Raw genomic sequence first — 21,851 nt, 5'->3', positions numbered from 1 at the left:
TATAACAATAATAATTTATAACTGCTGGCACTCATGCAGTTCAATAGTAAAAAAACTGATTATTATATTGTTACATTTAAATGATTAATGAACCCCAAATAAGACCATGTGAAAAGATTTGATCACAACTGTCTTATATTAAAACTGTGAGGCATACTATTGGTTGCGCTCATGTTTACATTGTTTGATGCATAGTATTTTTGTATGTAGTATCTTGTATATTTTGAATAAATGTCTGTAACAATCTGTATAATCTGGTCTTTCGAATCACAAAGTCTGACATTTCGCATGAGTGTGAAAGCAGCTGTTATTTTGAGCAGGACAGAGCCATTGTTGCAGCATTCAGATCCATAGTCTCCGGTATGTGTCATTCTCCCACCCCTCACTGGTCATAAAAAAGAAGAAATATGTGGGTTAAATTGATTGTAAATGTCAAAGGTGTAACAACGAGAGAGACAGGACCCTTACCTGTAGTCAACTAGTTTCTTCTTCCAGATCTTATTCACTCTATAGAGTAGAAATCTTAAAGTGCAATGAAGGATTGTAGAGGGTCTTCTTCCAAAGGACAAGTATTTGTTCAGGTGTGAATGAATGAAACCAGGATGGAAACTGCACATGGAAAGCCAGAATAGATGTTACAAAAACAATACAGATCTGTTGTCTTGTCATCTTGAACCAAGACATGTTCACTGAAAGAACTGTCACTCACTAGCTCATTTTTGTTTTTTCTTGTTTATCCACATCATTCTCTTTTAACTCTGTTTACTCTGACTGCTGTGTGTTAAAAATCCCTGGATAACCTATGGTGTTAGGTTTAGCATTTATCATATGAGTAATTGTTAACTAAGCTGATTCCTTGGTTGTTTTTAGTGCTACTAAAGCAGTAATTCCATAAATAGGTTGTTGTGAAATAACTTACTAACTGTTGTTTATAAAACTAAACCGTGATGTTATAAACCACGATAAAAAGATGTTTGTTATGGATGACAAATGACTTCACTCAAAACAAATAATCTGTTATAGACAATTCACAATACTGGATGTGAAATCTTTGTATATTACATACTCATTACAAACTGAAATAGAAATCTTTCTATCAGCGTCACAAAAAATTTAAAAATGAGTTTTTAGTGTCCCCTGGTGGACATTCAGTAGCATCTCTCCTCTAAATGGATTATAAATTATAAAAATGATAAAAATGCATTATTTAAACACATTTTTAGTTTAAGACAGTATTTAAGCCTAAAACATTCAATACAAAAATATTTTGTTGTTATTTTTACTATAACATATTGTCTTATAAATACTATTGTCTATTGGCACATTGCTATTTCTGCCCTAAACTGTAACCACATGTTCTCATCAGTACCTCGTTGTTCCGCAGTTCAATATTATAAGTACAGAGGAGTAATTCAAAAGGGGACCTGTTCCAGCTGTGAAAATAATTAGGTCTATGCAGAGTGAGCAGACCAACACTGTAAACAATTCACTGTGAACTACACACATTTCAGACCTCTGAATGATAACAGAGGTAATATTGACATGTAGATCAGTGGAGCAATGTTTGCATGCTGAATTTTAGAAAATGAAATAGATAAGACTTAAATTACAACGATGCAGATGCAAACCGGAAAGGCTATGGAATTTCCTACTCCGTCTGTTCCCTTGTCAGAATCATGTGAAGTATTTGAGGAATTTAAATTTGAACTTCCTTCTCTCTCTCTAAGATTTTGGACATAATAGACTGTGAAATTGTGATTTATTTGTCACAGAGCCAGAGAACATTGATACTGTCAACACTGTCTAATTTCAGCAAGTATTGAGAGTGTTAATTAATGTTTGTGTGTGTGTGTGTGTGTAATCTTAAATATCTTACTTTTTTAATTATATAGGCTACATATATCAATTGCATAACACAGTATTTGATCTGAAACAGAACATAAAACGTATAAAATATTTGTCAACAACACTATTATTTAATTTAATTTAAAAGGATACAACAACTCAACCTTTAACGACTCAAGACAAACTTTTAGCACCTTGAAGTGACCTGCAGTAGCTCTATGACGCATGCGCAGAATTCCATCCTTTCACCCAGTATGGTAACCCAACCCGCCTAAAATTAGCGGGGCTGCTCAGCAAACAGACAACGGAATGTGAAGAGATTATCTGCCTGTTCTGTGTAGTTTAGATAGTCTTACTTATGCCAAAATCACTAATAAAACACTATCACTTTTTACATGCTGACAATCAATGAAAGTAATTCAGAAATTTTAAGTATTTTTTTATTTTTATTTTGAGAATTTAGAATATGGAGACATTTACCAAAAGTAAAAAAAATAAATAAAAAAAACTAGAAATATCCCCTGACGCCAGTGAAGGGTTAACTGAAAATGAAAGGGAACGTGCAAAATGTGCGTTATCAAAAGTCACCGGTTGGAACATCGATGTGTTGCTTATTGGAATGTGATTGGCCATTCACCGCATCGATGATTTTTAGTCCTTACCCCATGTAATGGTGACGTCGGCCCTAAAACGGAGGCGGAGAAGAGCAACGTTTATTGCCGTGTGCTCCGATTCATTCGACCCTTCTTTCAACCGGAGTGAAGTCGGGCAGCAAGCTCCAGTGTTCTCGGCAAGAAAAAAACAAAACAAACAAACAAACAAAAAAAAAAACATGGCAGGTTACCTGAAGGTCCTCAGCTCTCTCACTAGGGCTGCCGCCACTCTTTCTAAAACCCCCGCCGTTCTTGCTCCAGCTTCTTGCCAGAGTTTGCAACAGAGGAACTGTGAGTTTTCCGCTTCCACGATTGTCTATATTTGTGCCAATAAAGCTGCATTAAGCGTGACTTTAACACCGGTTAACACCTGATACGATGGGTTTTTACATTGAAATCTCCCTGCCACTTGCTTGTATCGGAAAACGCCGGCTGCAGATTGTCGTGTTTCTTTCAGTTTGCCAACTTGCATATTTCCATCTCTTCTAGGTTTCAGTAGCGCCACAGCACAGCGTTATTTTCTCGGTGACGTTGTAAGCGCAGAGCGGGAATCGCTCGGCCGCAGGCAGAAGTCGTGATCCTTTGTTCGCGTATACAATGTATTGTAAAAAAGGAGCAACATAAAACGGCGTGATAGCTGCATTTAAACCACTTGTTCTTATGTTACGTTTCTTAAAGGCAAATCCTGTCTTATTAACATCATAACACGTTTGAAAAATTCGACGGCTTTGTAAGAGTCATTTGAGTGTATTTTTGGCGTGTGAATCCTCTGAATGGGTTGCACACAAGGACTGCGGACTTCTGAAACCATTCGCGTTGAAAATACTGCTGCAAATGCAATTATAAACATGTAACTGAACAGCTTTGTGATGTGAAGTGATTCGGCAAGCAGTTATATGAGTGTTCATGTGGGGTTTTGTCTGTGTTTTGCTTGTACTGCGTTATGGATTAATTTCAAGGTCAGCCGGCCTGGTCTGTCTCTTATTTTACCGTTGATGAGTGCAGATCATGACAGTTAAGATGTACATGACCAACATCCACATTATCTGATTTATTAAACATGATATTTGACTATGAAACTATAGCACTTTTTTTTGCCCTATTTTTATATGCCCTACTTGTTATGGAGGCTGTATTGATTTATATGGCCTGTTTGAGCAACTGTACTAACGTTTGTACTTACTGATAGATTGTGGGTTGTCTTCTGAAACATGTATCTTAGGGTGTTACTTCCAAAGGCAGGGTTTCTGAAAGGCAGTGCCTCACGCACAGCTGTGAATGAAGTGGCTCATGTCCTGCCTGACACTAGCTGCTCCCCTGTGACAAGTAATCAGTTGTCATGGAGGATTGTCCAAATGTAGGTGGTTTACTTGGCATACACCAGCCCTCGTGTCCTCCAGGTCACCTTTTCTCTGAATGGGCTGGTTCTAATTAACACCAGGACTCATGCATCACATCCGAATGACTACATGTGATGATAGAACCAACCTTTTGTGCTTGAGGCATATCAAATTAAAACATTCATATTACCAAGTTTATAAGAAGGCGTGAGACTTTGGCAATGAATGGTGTTATTATGCCTAGTTCCCTTGGGCATTTTGGGTGATTATGGGCCCATCATTGAGTTTATAATATAGGCCTAGGTGAAGTGACAGCCACATTTTATGCGATGCATAGCAGTCTTGTATCATGCATGCATTTCAGGATGGCTTGACTGACTTCAGTTCAGGCACATGCCAAGCATGAGCTACTTGCATGTTCTTTCTCATTAAAGTCACAAGGTTGGATTCGACTTTTGCCAAGAGGTTTTATGGGTTGTAAAGAGAGTCGAGAAGCCCACACTTCTCATTTATTAACATTTGTGACATTTTCTTAAAAATAACTTACTTTGATCTAGCCTATTTTATTTACACTCTTAAAAAATGCTGGGTTAATCATTAAATTGTTTTTATTATTTTTTTTTACCCAAATGCTGGGTTCAGCTTATTGGGTCATTTTGAGTTATTTTTATATATATATATATATATATATATTTTTTTTTTTTTAATCCAGGTGCTGGGTAGTTTTTATTTTTTTGTAACTCAGTACAAATGTCAGTACAATCGATGAGCCCCCTCATATACCTACCAGCACTGGGACAGTGTAACCCCATTTTTGCAAATGAAATTAATTGTTGCATTGTTGCATCGATGCAGTAATAGACCATAATCGATTTTAGCCTCTGACATCATTCGAATACACGCTTGTCACGCAGGTATTAAAAATGCACACTCTATACTACAGTTATGTTTTCAGAACAGGACAAAACATCTGATATGTGGAAATAGATCTGTGCGTGCCGTGAATGCAGTCTGTTAAAGCTGCCAGTATGAAGATGCGTGACTTGTCGTCGCTTTGTTGTATTTTATGTCAAATTGAGAGTTAATTTAGAATTATTCAGTTTTTAAGGACAATCACAAGAAATGCCGGTCAGGGTTGCCAGGTTTTCGCAACAAAACCCACTCAATTGTTACACAAAACAAGCCCAGTCCCGTTTAGAAGGGGTTCCCCTGGTAAAATTAGCCTTTTTAGGGGCTAAATATCATGTTATTGGGGTCGCATTAACTCACGGACATGAAAAACAATATGCAGCAACAGTGTTAAAGTAGCCAAATTCTGTGGGAAATTCACGGACTTTGAAACATTGATGCCAGTTTCTCCTGTAGTAGGCGAAGCTAATGCGCAAACACAATCTCATTGGCTGGTGCTCATCTATTACCTGCCTGTTTTGATTTTAGCAAAACAGTGTGAGTGAATGCTGACAACGTGATTTTAATATTCATGAAACTAGCAGCTCATTAATCCTTAGTGAGTTGTTTATTGTTAGTATAGTAGTAATTATTGGTAGTAAAATATTTTATTAATAATTATTATCTGTTTACAGAAACCCTGAATGACCAACAATATCTTAAGTATCACACTAGTCCTAAGTTCATAAATGGTTACCAGGTTTTTGTTCTAGTTACTGTAGTTCTATCATTAAATGGTGCATCATAATATAATGCTTGATTGACTGATTAAGAAGCTAAGATTTAAAAAGCTGTGCCCTTTTTACAAAGATAAGCTGATTTGTTAGAATCATATATTCTAGGGATCCTCAAATCTGTACCACGAGATCCACTTCTCTTCAGAGTTTAGCTCTAATCCCAATCAAACACAACAGAGCATGGTAATAAATGTCTTCAGATCATTAAAAAAAATCACAGGTAGGTGAGATTGATCAGGGTTGGAGCTAAACTCTGCAGCGCGTAGTACCACTGGGTACAGTACTTCTTACTTCTAGTACCTCGTCTGAGGTTCCAAGTGATCCGTACCATTACCAAAACGGGCAGTGAAGGATTGAATGCAACTTGTTTGAACGAGCGCACCTTTATTAACAACTGAAAAGTGGCTGTTTCTTTGTCTGCAGATTTATTTTTAGTAACTCCATAGCTCAGCATCTTCATAAAATCTAGTCTAATTTAAGCCACTTTCTCTCTGGGTCACTCTTGAGCAGCTTTTGTATCGTCAGTTGAAAAGATTTTTTTTATATAAGATAATTTACTCAAATGATTTGTGAGGACTCCATGTGAACATACTTATCTCATGGATTTTTTTTTAACTATTGACCTTCAAGTTTGGAGCACAAGTGTATGCTTATGTTCGCAAATATGTCTGAAAATCAGAGGGTCATGTGGGAGTGATTGCTTGCTATGTGATATCTGACCACATGCTTTGCGTAGAGGCTTAGATACACTTGGGTTGACTTGCCTTTTCCTTTAATCCTTGTTAGCCTTCTACTCCTCTACTCATTGTGGATTTGGAATGATTTAAGTGTGTAAATGACACATTTTTAAATAAACGATGTCTTTGCTGCACCGCCAGTTTACTTGGAGTTACAGCAATTAAATATTGTTGCTCAAGGAGCCATGGTGCAGAGCATGTAACAAGACATTAAATATTTTTAACTAAATACTTAAACTCCTGCCAAAACGTTTTAAGGTCAGTATGCATGTATGCGTTTATTTTTATTTATTTATTTGAAAAAAAAATATTAAGTCAAAATGATCAAAAGTGAGCGTAAAGACATTTATGATATTGTGAAATACTTCTGTTTCAAATAAATGCTGCTTCAACACTGATTATAGTAAGAAATATTTCTTGGGCACCAAATCAACATATTAGAATGATTTGTGAAGGATCATGTGACACTGAAAACTGGAGTAATGATGCTGAAAATTCAGCTTTGTGACCACAGCAATACATTGATGTTGGAAACAGAAAAAAGTTGGCAGACCTAGGCTCCAAAAATGTGTTAAGAGACTATCACACAGGTGTCATTTCCAGCAGACTAACAAATTTCAATTAGGTTAAGCATTATTGCTTAAATGGTAGTTTAAAAGCTACTATTTGTGTTTAAATGGGTTTAGAAAAAGTTCTGAAAATAGGTCATATGGCACAAGGTGGGTTCTTGTGCACTGCCAGAGTATCATCCATTACCCATGGGATGAGATTTCAGAGAAATTTTAGAGGAAACATAAGCTATCTGCAGTGGTGGTGATAGCTTTGCTGAAAATACTCTCATGTATCTTTTATATAAGGCTCTTGCATTAGTATGTGTTGCATAAAACATGTCTTCATACGTCATGCTGCAATTCAACTTGAGTAAAAATGTTCACAGGGTCTGAACTTTGACTTGATGGACATGACCTGTGGCTGCTGAAATAGATTGAAGATGTAGTTTATGAAGTGTTACATCAGTGGTGTATGGCAAATTTGTTACCCACAGTGCTTATAAATGTGTTTATGGCAAGTTTTATTGACAGCATATTGTTTTTTATGAACTCTTTGACCTGTTTTTGACCACTTTGCGGAGTCTTTAGATGCAGTGGCTCTCTAGGAGCAGGATTTTGGCAAGTGTAACAGAGTCACTTGATTCCCTCCATGCCCCTCCCCGTCCTTCCTCTTCTTTGTCCCCACTTGAGAAAAGGGGCTTGTTTTAGTGGAAATCAGTGGCATAACAAAATAGTTTGAAACCCTAAAGGTGACATTCAGTACATGATATTGCTACATATTGGTTCTTTTAGCAGCAAGCCGGAGTGTGTGGTATGAGTAATTTTTATATATTTATCATTCCTTCATGGTTTGGAAATGCCCTAGGTAAAGCAATAACTGCATAAATCCTTAACATTTTGTGATAACTTTGCATTGATAATGGACAGCACAACCTAAAATGAATTAATGAAACTAATGAATTAAGACAGAAAAATACTAGAACTATTTATAAAGCATCTCTGAACTGTGCTCTAATTGGTCTTTTATCTATTAACCTTAATTTGCAATCAGCCAGTAAAGCTATAAAAGTGTACCAACCCAATAATCTTTAAAAATTAAACCTGGGCCAGTTTAATCCAGTAATCGGGCATTACAGCATGCCAAAGGTGGCACGTCTTTCTATCAGATGTTTAGATTATTAGCCATTATCAGGAATTGCAGTTCTTCAATGATTATTGCAGGTTACTTCAATGGATTTAAGAAAGGGTTTATGCTCATATTGTCCAAAACTTTGTCTAAGGTGTTTTTGAAGTTTAAAGGGTCCTACATATGTGAAATAACCATGGTCTAATGACTTTATTTTTTGTAACACTTGAGTTGAGATGAGTTGTACTGTCTAGTTCTAATAGGAAGTAACAAAAACCACAGTGCAAACTGTGAATATAAATATCAAGAAATTGTATAGTTCATAATAGGGATGTAACGATATTGACGATATCGCGCTATCGCGGTGGTAAACGTGTCTAGATATCGTCGTGGTTGGGTTACAATATTAAAAGGACAGGTCTCTGCCAAAAAGCAAGAGGAATAAACACAGTCCCGCGGAACAAATCATTGTTAACTACATATACCATGATCCTTTGCGCTGCGTCGTCACAGCAACCGTTGTTAAGCCAATAGGATTGCACGCTGTCCACACAAGCTCACAGCATGGCCGACAGCGATACTGGATGAAAACAACAAAACCGAAGTTGAGATCGTGCCAGCCCCTGCAGCTTTTAAATCAGATATCTGGAAACATTTTGGTTTCGCCGTGTCAAAAAACGCAAAAGGAGAGAAGGTGGTGGACAGACAATGGACTATGTGCAAGCACTGCCACAGTAAACTGCGATACAACACAGGAAACACAAGCAACATGAGTCAGTTTGGGGATCCCGAATCATTTGAATCAGTTCGGGAGTTCGTAGCGGGTTCGCGAATCATTTGAGTCAGTTCGGGAGTTCAAAGCGGGTTCGCGAATCATTTGAGTCAGTTTGGGGATCGAAAATCATTTGAATCAGTTCGGGAGTTCGGAGCGGGATCGCGAATCATTTGAGTCAGTTTGGGAGTTCGTAGCGGAAAAGAAAGTTTCTAAAGAAAAACTTGAACATTAGCTAAAGGATAGTTCAGTGTTTTTCTGAAGGCTTTTTGCCAGACTGTTAAGGATTATTTTTACTGTTTTTTTTTTCTTCTCCCTTGCAATGTAGATATTTTGATCTTTCTGATGAAAAACGTGAACATAAGCTAAATGATAGGTCAATGTTTTTTTTAAAGGCTTTTTGACTGACTATTTTATTTAAGTTTAAGTTATGTTCCTAAATACCAGTTTTAAAAGACTGCTTTTATTTGCCTTGCACATTTAAACCTGACTTAACTTGTTCTTTGTTTGCACTTTAAGTGAATTCCCTATTGTTTACAATTGTTCTAGTTGCTTCTTAACTTGAACATTGCACAGAAGAATCAGTTATGCAACCAAATATTATAATACAGAATATTGATGTTCCTGACTACAACTTGCACTTTAAAAGCACTATGTGATCAGGGGTTTATGTTGTCATGGATCCATAAATACAACAATAAATTACCTGTTGACTGGCAAAAGCAGAATAAATGTCAGTATTTTTTCGCTATTATCATCATAAACACTATCGTGAGCTATTTAACAATACCGTGAGCTTTTACACAATATCGCAATAAATATCGTACCGTGAGGTCAATATCGAAATTGTATCGTACCGTGAGATTTTGATATCATTACATCCCTAGTTCATAAGTAGGTCAACAGCCTACATATTTTTTTAATGATTTTTTTTTTTTTTTAGAGAAGTCTCATGCTCACAGAGTCTGTATTTATTTGATAGAAAAAAGCAATTAAATTATGATGTTGTGAAATATTATTTACATTTAAAATAGCTTTACTATTTAAATATATTATATAAATCAATGCCAACTGTGATGGCAAAAGAAAAAAAGACATTTAGCAGCCATTACTTCAGTGTCTCATGATCGTTCATATATCATTCTAAAATGCTGATTTGGTGCTCAATAATTTATTTAATTTTATTGTTACTGTTAAAAACAGTGCATAATATTTTTTTGGAAATAGTGATTCATTTTTTAGAATTCTATGAATAAAAGTTCAAAAGAACAGCATTTATTTAAAATTGAAAATGTTTGTGACAGTGTCGCTTTTGATCTATCTAATGCAACCTTGGTGAGTAAGAGTTCAAAATCTTACTGACATCAATCAAACCTTTGAACGGTAGTGTATGATGTGGTAAGAGATGATAATCTTAAGAATTGCCTTGTATTACAAAATTGGTTTAGATTATAGAGAGCAGTGTAACATACACTGTAATTTCACTGTTTTATGTATACCTATGACCATCCACAATGTTAACAAGATGATGCAGATGCATGCAACGTATTATTATTATTATTATTATTATTTTTTTTTTTTTTTTTATGAAAGACAATTTTTGAGTGTATAGACCCATATAGCATTTGTACATTCAACACAGGTACATGGCGGCAGTGGTATAGAGCAGGTGTTGATTTTTATATATCTGTGATGTGATGAATTATACATGGGTGTAGTTTATACACAAGCTCTTCCCTCCATAATACAGAGATTATCAGCATAAAAGTTGTCAGTGTCTGAATAAAATTACATTTTAGTGGTGGTGACCTCATGACTTTTTCTTGGGCAACCAGAACATGGCGTGCCTACAAGCAAACACTCGGTAGTCACTGGTGTGAATGGGGCTTTATATGTCTTTATTATCCTCCTCCTTGAGGAACCACTTATTTCCGGTTGTCTCATGAGTGGGAAGAAAGAGTCCCTTAAAGAAAAGAAAAACCGGCTCATGGAAAGATGTTTTTGTTCTATTTGACAGATGCTGATAAACGAATCAAGGTGTCGAAGCCGGTGGTGGAGATGGATGGAGATGAGATGACCAGGATCATCTGGGAGTTCATCAAAGAAAAGGTGCTTAAACGCCGAGTGTGTGAGTGAGTGAGTGAGTGAGAGAAATGGGGGTGAGGGGGGGGGGGGGCAGTGTCTGTCTGGTTTATTTTTAAAATGGTGACACACACACACACACACACACATACAGACGGACAGACAGAAACAGAATGCAGGAGGGAAAGCTGTAGAGGCCAAAGGAAAGAGAGAAACAGGAGAGTGAGAAGCCTAGACGGGCACAGACAGAACGAAAATTGGGTTAGACAAGAGTAGAAAGACAAAAGGAGATGGAAATTGGAAAGGGAATGTGACAGTGTCTCTTGGGAGAATTAAACCGATGAGGATGGAGTTGGAGGAGTGATTGGCATGTTACGCAGATCTTCTTTTTAAAAAGACAGTGTGGTAGGCTTACTGGGAGAGTGTTTACACATGAAGACTGGGGGATTACGGCTGCGTCACGCAGGGGCAGGGCCAGTGTTGAGGTCATTATCACTGACTGGACGTCTGCCTCCCTGAGAGAAATGGCAGATGGAAATTATTCTGCCAATTCTGTGGAGAATCAGAATGGGCTTACTATTTATAGCCAGGAAAACAATGATCGAAATCCCAAGATTATTATAACTGGTGTTTAGGCTCAATCAGAGTTTAAACGAACACACGTAGAGTCATTTATTGGGGAAGTGTAACATTTCTGCATCATTAAACTGAATATTAAGATGGGATAGGAGCAAGTAGTTTAGAAAAATTACATCACCCTTTTAGGATAAAATTACCAAATGACTTTCTTTACTGTATTTAATCTGTGTTGTTTGACTCTGTTTATACAAAATTGTTGTGTGCAGCTCATTCTGACCAATGTGGATGTGGAGCTGAAGTACTTTGACCTGGGTCTTCCTTACCGTGACCAGACTGATGACCAAGTCACAATCGACTCTGCATTAGCTACCCAAAAATACAATGTTGCTGTGAAATGTGCCACCATTACTCCTGATGAAGCTAGGGTCGAGGGTACGGCACACCTCAGAAACACTTTGTCTTGATATTTGCTCGATAATGATATGTATAGATATTAGGGATGTCAACGATTAATCGATGATCGATTAATTGTCGATAAGAGATGCAATCGATTAAGGCTGTCGATGGTCGGTTAACCGATTCAATGTTGGCCTGCGTGCGGCTCATGCGCACTCAACACGTGCGAGCGGCTGTGAGTGACGGTGACGATATATAAAAGCATCATCATTCATTCACAATGTACAAATTAAGCTTTTAATGTGATTTAAACTTTAAAGTACATTAAAATAGAAACAACATAAAAGTTCTTCAACATTAAATGCAATAGAAATGTAGTTACTAATCATTTCATCAGATAACTGTTTTATATCGTGCGCTTTGCAGGGCTGCGGGACACAGTGACAGGACAGGTAGTCTATTCATTCCTACAACTTGTTAATTCATTCCTACGAATTATTAATGTGGCAATTGTCCATATTTCATTAATTTTGTTCCCTAAATAACCCATGATTTAAGTGAAATAAGGGAACAAATTAATAAATCGAACGAATTCTTAATTCATGAAATCTTTAATTTCCCTTCCCATGTTTACCACAGTAAGAGATGCGAAAACAGTTATTAAAAGCGAAAGATAATAAAATAAACCTGGGAAATTAGAGGGTTAGACTATGAAGATTTAGGAAAAGAAACAATGCCTAAATATACTGAATTTGTGGAAATTCGTGACCAACCGGCAAACCAGAACAAAGCCGCGTAAATGAAGACTATGGGGTCCAAAAGCATGGTCGCGATCTAACATTTTCCAGTTAACCTATCATTCCTCTAATAAACAAAGCTTTTATACCACACTTGTCATAATCAGATATTATCATTTCTAAATAAATAATTGCTGGATTCAAAACAGCGATTAATAGGCGCTGTGACCGACACATTCCTGGAGCATTCACTGCTGTCACTAAACGATGACGCCGAGTATCGTTCACAAGTTTCTGCATGGACCTGACTAGGGCACAGGTTCTAAGCCCTGGGACAAAATGGGATGCTTTAAGGAAAATGTATAGCCTACTAAGTAATAGGCCCAACATAAAAATAACAATTTGTTTTCATGTTTTTTTTTTTTTTTTTTTAAATAGGCTATGGGAAATATATCCGACTTAAATAGGCTAATTAAGATTAACGGATTTAAAACAGAAGTGTGGGCGCTCCATAAGTTCACAAAAAAAAAAAAAAAAAGGATGACAACGCATTCTGTTTGTTTGCTTTATTTTACAAGAGCACAAATCTTCTGTTTTTATTGTGAGTGTGCACAAATGAAAGTAAACACTTTTGCGGAAAATATATATTTTTTTAATGTCTCAGCTGTTTCGATCGCGCCGGAGCCTGCTGCACACGTATATTCTAGCGATTCAAACTTACATCGCAGTCTGTTCATTATCAAAATAAAATGTCAACTAAACATTAAAAGGTTACACTGGTCAGTTTAAATAGACCGTAGTATACCGGTCCACTCTGCTGTTATGCCAAGGACGTTTTTGCTCATATGAAGAGGATCATCTTTTCCGTCTATATGCGAATGCGTGTTAAGTACAAGCCTAGTTTACATTATAAATAATAGTTTAACATTCAAATACATTGCGAATATGGAAACATTTCGCATGCACTGTCACGATCTAATGCGCTGTATGCCGGATTTTTAAAAATCTGACATTTTCTAGGACAGAATCCAGCAGGATCAAATTAATGTGAGCAACTGTGTTTTGGTGCAGCAGCGCCGATGTAGTTCACTTAATGTGCAGCGCAGTCACACGCGCTCCACATTTCGGATAATTTTATACAATAATGTCAGTTGAAAACATTGCAATTGTGCTTTAAAATACAACAATGAGCACCACAAAACCATTTAAAGATGCGCGTTCAGCGTTCTCCGTGCGGGATTGGAAACTGTCAACAAAGTAAAATGACCTCAAAAGTATGGCGCGCTCTCTTCATTTTATCAAATGATCATAATTGCATCTATTCATTTTAAAATCCTGCTACTAGCATATTATTCAGACTAAAACCTCTTTAATTCAAGTGAGAAAGCGTTTTGTGTGTGTGTGTGTGTGTGTGTGGCTTTTGCACATCCTGCCATACCGCTGACTGCGTGCCTGCAATAGACGCATTTTGCAGTATTATGGTTAACGATTAATCGATTAATTGATCGTTAATTTAAACGACGATCGATCATGGAAATAATCGAAATTTGACATCCCTAATAGATATATATATATATCTCATCCATGCTGTACAGTTTACCCATTTCGAAGTAATTAACATTAGCTGATAATTTATATTTTGACAACCTTAAATGCATTCTGTAAATCTTTGTCATCATTTACACTTGATAGAGTTCAAGCTGAAAAACATGTGGAAGAGCCCTAATGGAACAATAAGGAACATTCTGGGTGGCACTGTCTTCCGTGAGCCAATCATTTGCAAGAACATTCCCAGACTTGTTCCTGGCTGGACGCAGCCCATCACCATTGGTAGACATGCCCACGGTGACCAGGTTTGCTTTCTTGGATAATCTGGGTGTTTTTTTTATTTTTTTCCCCCAATGTGTTCTTATTTCTGCTGAATTGCAATCCTCTTGTTTCTTTACAGTACAAAGCAACAGACTTTGTTGTGAGCCAACCAGGCAAATTCAAATTAGTTTTCTCTCCAGCCGATGGAAGCAAAGCCAAAGAGTGGGATGTGTTCGATTTCCCTGGTGGTGGCTGTGGAATGGGAATGTACAACACTGACGAGGTCGGTGCACATATGCATAGAATTCATTTTTTTAACACTGATTGAGTATCAAGACATCATAAGCAATCATATAAAATAACTATTTTCTCATAATTGGTATTTAAGTATTAAAAGCATATATCTAAATTTAAATAACACGCATCCACAACAGTGTTCAAAATTTTGGGGTCAGTCTCTTTTTTTTTTTTCATAGTATTATTTTGTTTTAGCATGGAATAATTTAAATGATCAGAAGTAACAGTGACAACATTGTTCCATTTCAAATAAATGCTCTTCTTTTGAACTTTGTTCATCAAATTTTATATATATATATATATATATATATATATATTGTGACGAGTCAGCTGCCTCCTCCCTGATTGTCACCGGCACCCCGTCCTAAATCGCCGCCCTTCACCAGGCTCCCGACTGGAGTGGGTGTGTGAGAGGAGGGGCGCTGGACGAGTCAGGGCTGGCGGCGTGTGATGGGGCACACCTGATGTGAATGGAGCCTCATCCCCGCCGCTGTTTAAAAGCCCAACGCGCCTCTCCTCGGGAGACCGGTCTCTTCCCCGTGCATGCACACTGGTGTCCTCGTGGGTCCAGGAAGGGTGCGTTGAGGGACTCCCGCGCCACAAGAGACGTGAGCAGCCGGACCCGCGATCCGGAGGAGAACCGCACCCGTTTACACGGCCGACGGGCCAGGATGCCGGGCCGTCCATCCCCTACCAGCGCCGCGGCCGACGAGAGAGATGCGGCCGCTAGAGGAAGCCGCCGCCCCTCGCGCCCCGGACCAAGGAGGGGAGCGCGTGCGGCCGCCGGACTCCGCCCCTTACCTGGACCCTTCCTCCATGAACACTGCCCGACCCACACGAACCCCGCAGCACAACGAGGACACCAGATTCCCTGTTATTTTGGACACTTTCCCCTTTTGGCCACTTTTATTCCCTGTGTTTTATGATTTCTGTTAATAAAAGCCTCTCCGAGGCCTGACGCCACGCCCACTGTGTCTGTCTTGTGCTCCTCCCGTGACACTGGTGGAGAATGCGGGCAGGCGGAGCCTAGACAGCGCAGTTGGGAAACGTCTGGTGACGTCACTCCCTCTCGCTTGCAAACGTTCGTGAGAACCCAGACTGGGACGGAGGAAAACTGGGGACAGCCTCCCAGCCACACAAGGGGTAAGTGACTTTTCCATTGTCATTTTACCCTTTGGTTGGTTGAGGCTGTCACTAAAACCCGGTTTCTCTGTCCCTGTTCTGGTGCGCTGCGAGAGGGAGGACCGCCCGGAGAGGAATCCCCGCCCACTCCGACCGTTTGGAGTCTGGTTGAGGATGGTAGCACTCCCGTGTGGGTGGCGCTCTGGGGACGGGGATGTCGCTTGGGAGGGGGAATGTGACGAGTCAGCTGCCTCCTCCCTGATTGTCACCGGCACCCCGTCCTAAATCGCCGCCCTTCACCAGGCTCCCGACTGGAGTGGGTGTGTGAGAGGAGGGGCGCTGGACGAGTCAGGGCTGGCGGCGTGTGATGGGGCACACCTGATGTGAATGGAGCCTCATCCCCGCCGCTGTTTAAAAGCCCAACGCGCCTCTCCTCGGGAGACCGGTCTCTTCCCCGTGCATGCACACTGGTGTCCTCGTGGGTCCAGGAAGGGTGCGTTGAGGGACTCCCGCGCCACAAGAGACGTGAGCAGCCGGACCCGCGATCCGGAGGAGAACCGCACCCGTTTACACGGCCGACGGGCCAGGATGCCGGGCCGTCCATCCCCTACCAGCGCCGCGGCCGACGAGAGAGATGCGGCCGCTAGAGGAAGCCGCCGCCCCTCGCGCCCCGGACCAAGGAGGGGAGCGCGTGCGGCCGCCGGACTCCGCCCCTTACCTGGACCCTTCCTCCATGAACACTGCCCGACCCACACGAACCCCGCAGCACAACGAGGACACCAGATTCCCTGTTATTTTGGACACTTTCCCCTTTTGGCCACTTTTATTCCCTGTGTTTTATGATTTCTGTTAATAAAAGCCTCTCCGAGGCCTGACGCCACGCCCACTGTGTCTGTCTTGTGCTCCTCCCGTGACAATATATATATATATATATATATATATATATATATATATATATATATATATATATATATATATATACATATATATATATATATATATATATACACACACACACATATATATGTATGTATATGTATATCTATATGTATGTGTATATATATGCATATGCAGCACTTATTTTGCACAAAGAAATTCGGTCTGTGAACATGAGACTTTTTTTCAAATTAAAGTAATAAACTTATTAACTTTTGAATGGCAGTGTGTATGAAATAATTTAAACCAAAATTAAGTTCATTTTTGAACTATTTGATCGGTTAGAAATCATTTTTTGTGAATTCAAAAGTAAGTTGATTTAAAATCCACTAATCAAAAAAGACTTGTAAATACAGAAATTCATTGGTTAAAGGTTGTGGGACCTCTTGACTTTTGCCCTTCCTGAATTACAGTATCCAGCAGTGTTAAAGTGTTCACAGCATTAAAAAAAGCCTATTCTTAATTTTAACTGAAATAAATAAATAGGCAAATGGTAAATATGAATTTGAAAAATGTCTTTTTGTTTCTGTTAACGAGGTTATACTCTGGTGATCTATCTTGAAGGTGTAAAAATGAAACCTTAAATTAGATAATTTTTTAGACGGTCTCGTGTATTCCAAGTTTGTATAATTAGGGCCTTTTGATTCAAATTTTGTTATGTTCTACTCTTACACCTCTGGATGGATGAAGTCTAGATAAAAGATGACCTCGCTCAGCTCATGTACCTGCGGTGAAGCCTGATGTCCTGAAGTCTTTGTTTGTAGTCAGAGGAATGCTCTGTTTTGCCTTACAACAGATGATGTGTCTGCCTTCAGGCTGCTCCAGAGGTGGTGCTGCTAGTGGACTTTTTTTCCCCCTCAAAAGAGATTGACTGAATGAAGTGTCTGTTCATTGTAGGCTGCAAATTGATAGTGCTGAAATTCATTTTTTACACCATTTCCCCTTCACATTTGAAGTGAGTGATTTTTGCTCACCCTTCGGAACTATACAGCCAGCGTTTCCGAATCCTAGTTGAATTCCCCATTGTGAAAGTGGAACATCTATTTTTCCCGCCTGTGTGACATTCTGTCTTTCGTTTCTTTCTAACAGTCCATCACTGGCTTCGCTCACAGCTGCTTCCAGTATGCCATTCAGAAGAAATGGCCTCTCTACATGAGCACTAAGAACACCATCCTGAAGGCTTACGACGGCAGATTCAAGGACGTTTTCCAGGATATCTTTGAGAAGTGAGAAGAATCCGATTTATGGGTGTCTTTTATTTACGCACTTCCACCGTGTGTTTTCTATGAGCTTGTGTTGATGTGTAATTATGAGATTATTGCTTTGTGATGCTGTCAAAGCGGTGACATGTGAAACTATGCTTTTCTTCTAAAGCAGTTTCAATGCAAAATACTGAACCGTCTTTTTTGTATTCCATGATAGAAACTACAAGTCAGAGTTTGACAAGCTGAAGATCTGGTATGAGCACAGGCTTATCGATGACATGGTGGCTCAGGTGCTGAAGTCATCAGGCGCCTTTGTGTGGGCCTGCAAGAACTACGATGGAGATGTACAGTCTGACATCCTTGCTCAGGGTAAATAACAGAAAAATGTCTATTAAAAAAAAAAGTCAGCCTTATTATATTGTTTTATCATATTGCACCTAATTACAACATTATCTATTTTAGTAGTTTTTGGTTTTAGCACTTCAAGTTATAGATTAAGTCATTATCATACTCTAGATAATGAGTATGATAATTTCTAAACAAATGCGATTATGTAAACGGCAAAGTGAAAAATCATGTTACTGATTTTTAAATGTAAATAGTGCTCGTAAAGTATAAAGGAGGATATTTGAAATAATTGAATACCTGGTTAAAGGATGTTGAATATTGTCTGCAGGTTTCGGTTCTCTGGGGCTGATGACCTCCGTGCTGGTGTGTCCTGATGGAAAGACCATTGAGGCCGAGGCCGCTCACGGCACAGTAACCAGGCATTATCGTGAGCACCAGAAGGTTTTTGTTTGTTTCTTTGTATTTGATTATTTTGCTATGTTTCATAAACCACCTACAAACTTAGATTTGATACAGAAAATTTTAAATCGTAAAGAAAGAAAGAAAAACATTAAATTGAAAAATAAATGAAGTAAAGCAACCGGGAGGTTCCTCAAATTGATTTTTTTAGATGCCTTATGCCATCTTGTGGTGATAGGAAAAAATTACAGCCTTTAAACATTTTTTTTTTTTTTTTAAGAGCAGGTGCCCCTGAGTTAATATGTCTAAAAAGCTATGCTTATTAAAAGCTAAGTTATTGTTGCTGTATTTCAGAATTTTAATTTATTAATTATAAATACTGGATGTTTTGATTAATTACAAAATCCTTCAAATCCTTTCAGGCCCCAAGGATATTAAGCAGCACAACTGTTTTCAATGTTGATAATATTAAGAAATGTTTCTTGAGCATCAAACTATATATATATATATATATATATATATATATATATATATATATATATATATATATATATATATATATATATATATATATATATATATATTATATAACAATAAACATTATACAATGGCTGCATTAACTTGATAACAAAAACCATTATAAACAGAATTTAGAAATAAATATTAAATTTAAAAATATATTTGTAACTTTCCTTCAGAAATCATTATAATATGCTTGTTTGATGCTCGAACATTTCTTAATATTATCAGCGTTGAAAACAGTTGTGCTGCTTAATATCCTTGGGGACTGAAAGGATTTGAAGGATTTTGTAATTTATTAAATTAACTCTAGCTCCTCTATTTTTGTATTCTGTCTTTTTTATTATACATATAACAAAAGCAATAAAAGGCATCTAACACTAGCTTGCTCTTTTTTTTTTTTTTCCTATTCTATCTTTTTATTTATTTATTTATTTATTCCATGCTTTTGCTTTATTATGATTTAAAAAAAAAAAAAACTTGCTACGTGTACTGCATTAAGCTGAGACTTGTTATAGCACTTGAATATAATTGCTCTTTGTTGATTTAGATTTTTTTATTTTATTTTAATAAGGGACAAAGCACATTAATAATACATAAATATGTAAAATGTGCCAGATTTAGCAAACACTGGCTAATTTTCATTCGTAGTCCCTTTTAGCAGGTTGTTAAGGACAGGGCAAAAATATAAACAAAGAATATTTATACACCAAATAAAAAGAAGAAGAAAATAGTCAAGCAGGAGAAAAAAATAAACTATGGACTATGGAAACACAAAATTACGGACTACAATACCATATCCATAAATCACAATAAATGATCACAAATTTGATGGGTCAATAACCATATTTTCAGCTTTTTCGAGAAACCACAGTGTCCTCCTGTCAACTGTTTTAATTCTTTCAACTCTACTGAGAGTCTATTCCACTCGTGTTTCTCTAAAAGCAAAAGATAATTGACCAAAGGTAGTTTTTCCTTAATGGCACGTTACAATCACCTCTAATCTCTGATCTATGTAATCCTTAAAAACAGGTGGAGCAAAACCATTTAAGATCTTAAAAATAAGTTCCAAATCAGCAAACTTTCACAACTTAAAATAGAAAACTTAGTTAATATGATTGTGGAGCCTGTTCATGTACATGCAAAACAACATCATCCGCATACATCTGACAAAAGACATCTGGAGGACATGAAGTTGTTAAATTATTTACACACATACTAAACAATAATGGGCCTAAAATAAAATAGTGTAATTGGTAAAATAGTGTTTACTTGCTTTTACCTTGCTTTTATTGTATTTTATTTTTCTACTCTGTACAGAACTTTGGCCAACAAAGGTTGAATTTAAATGTGTTTTTAGAAATAAAATTGAATTGAATTAAAACCAAATTGCATAGGGTGAAGGTAAAAGGCACTATTTTTCAGATTGCTTCCATCGTCCTCATTTGTAAGTCACTTTGGATAAAACCGTCTGCTAAATGACTAAATGTAAATGTAATTATTATCGTTTTATAATGTACTATAATTCTAATATTTTGTAATTGATAAAATGTATTAAGTGTAAATATACAAAAAGCAGGGTATTAGATGTTTTTATTCAGTAATTTGGTGCAAATTCCAGTTTTAATTATGCATATGAAACGTCTACAGTGTGGGGCCTGAACGTGCTGCCAAAATTATAATAATGAATCATAATTTGTTTATCAGAATTATCATAGTTGATTTTTGACTTTTTTACACAGGGAAGGCCAACTAGCACTAACCCCATTGCCAGTATCTTTGCTTGGACCAGGGGACTGGAACACCGTGGCAAACTTGATGGAAACCCAGACCTGATCAAGTAAGCTCATTTATTACTGCCAGTCTTCTGTACTGTTTAATTGGCATAGTGTGGCAAGTTTAAGGGAAGTTTTATTTTCAATGTAGCAGCATTCCTCTCATATTGGTAATGTTTAAACCGAAGTGTAACTGTTAATGGTTGTCCATTGTTGTGCAGGTTCTCTCAGACTCTAGAGCGGGTGTGCGTTGAGACTGTGGAGAGCGGAGTGATGACCAAGGATCTGGCTGGATGCATTCACGGTCTCGCCAAGTAAGTCAGCATATTACTCAGAGCATATAAAAAATGAACCAAGTGTAATGTCTTTGACCTCCATTAAAGGACTAGCCCTAATGATAAAAGTGCTGACATCAGTTGCGTTTTTCTCCAGCTAATGTCTCTTATGTCATTAACATTTGTCTTTGTGTGACCACAGCTGTAAGCTGAACGAGCATTACGTCAACACCACAGACTTCCTGGATGCCATCAAGACGAACCTGGACAAGGCTCTGGGCAAATGAAGGACATCGGCCCGGAACACTGTGGAGAGTGTCTGTCTTTTTGTACCTCATTTTTAACGTAAAGGTCATGAATTCAACGTAACATGTGAAGGGAGGAGTATTAATAACATAGTGATGTTCCTAGCTTTTTTGTTAGACAATCCTACTGATGAGTGATCCCATCTCTTCCCGTACCTCCAGGGGTCTATTTTTGTAAACTGAAGTACTGTCTGGCAGATACTGTATAAAAACACAGGAGAAAAAGGAAGTTCAAGCGTCACGTGAGAAACCCTCTAATAAATCTCTGCCACCTGGATCCCTGCTCTTGTGTGATTCATCACAGTATACACACACACACACTCCACACGTTTAAAGGTAAATAAATGTATTAATTTAT

At 37.9% G+C, this 21,851-nt stretch overlaps 1 protein-coding gene across 1 annotated transcript; it reads left to right on the top strand.

The window, feature by feature from the left end:
- Nucleotides 1-2,525: 2,525 nt before the first annotated feature.
- On the top strand, nt 2,526-21,770 carry LOC127934204 (isocitrate dehydrogenase [NADP], mitochondrial-like). Its single transcript, XM_052531431.1, has 11 exons — nt 2,526-2,789; nt 10,727-10,818; nt 11,637-11,802; nt 14,196-14,356; nt 14,452-14,595; nt 17,757-17,893; nt 18,090-18,241; nt 18,549-18,661; nt 20,881-20,978; nt 21,135-21,227; nt 21,391-21,770. The coding sequence occupies exons 1-11, from the start codon at nt 2,678-2,680 to the stop codon at nt 21,473-21,475; spliced, it is 1,353 nt and encodes a 450-aa protein (XP_052387391.1). The 5' UTR covers nt 2,526-2,677; the 3' UTR covers nt 21,476-21,770.
- Nucleotides 21,771-21,851: the final 81 nt, after the last annotated feature.

Source organism: Carassius gibelio, chromosome A18 (assembly GCF_023724105.1).
Source record: "Carassius gibelio isolate Cgi1373 ecotype wild population from Czech Republic chromosome A18, carGib1.2-hapl.c, whole genome shotgun sequence".
In the NCBI taxonomy this organism is placed as follows: Eukaryota; Metazoa; Chordata; class Actinopteri; order Cypriniformes; family Cyprinidae; genus Carassius; species Carassius gibelio.
Note: the sequence above shows the minus strand (reverse complement) of the source record. Positions and strands in the feature narration are given on the sequence as shown.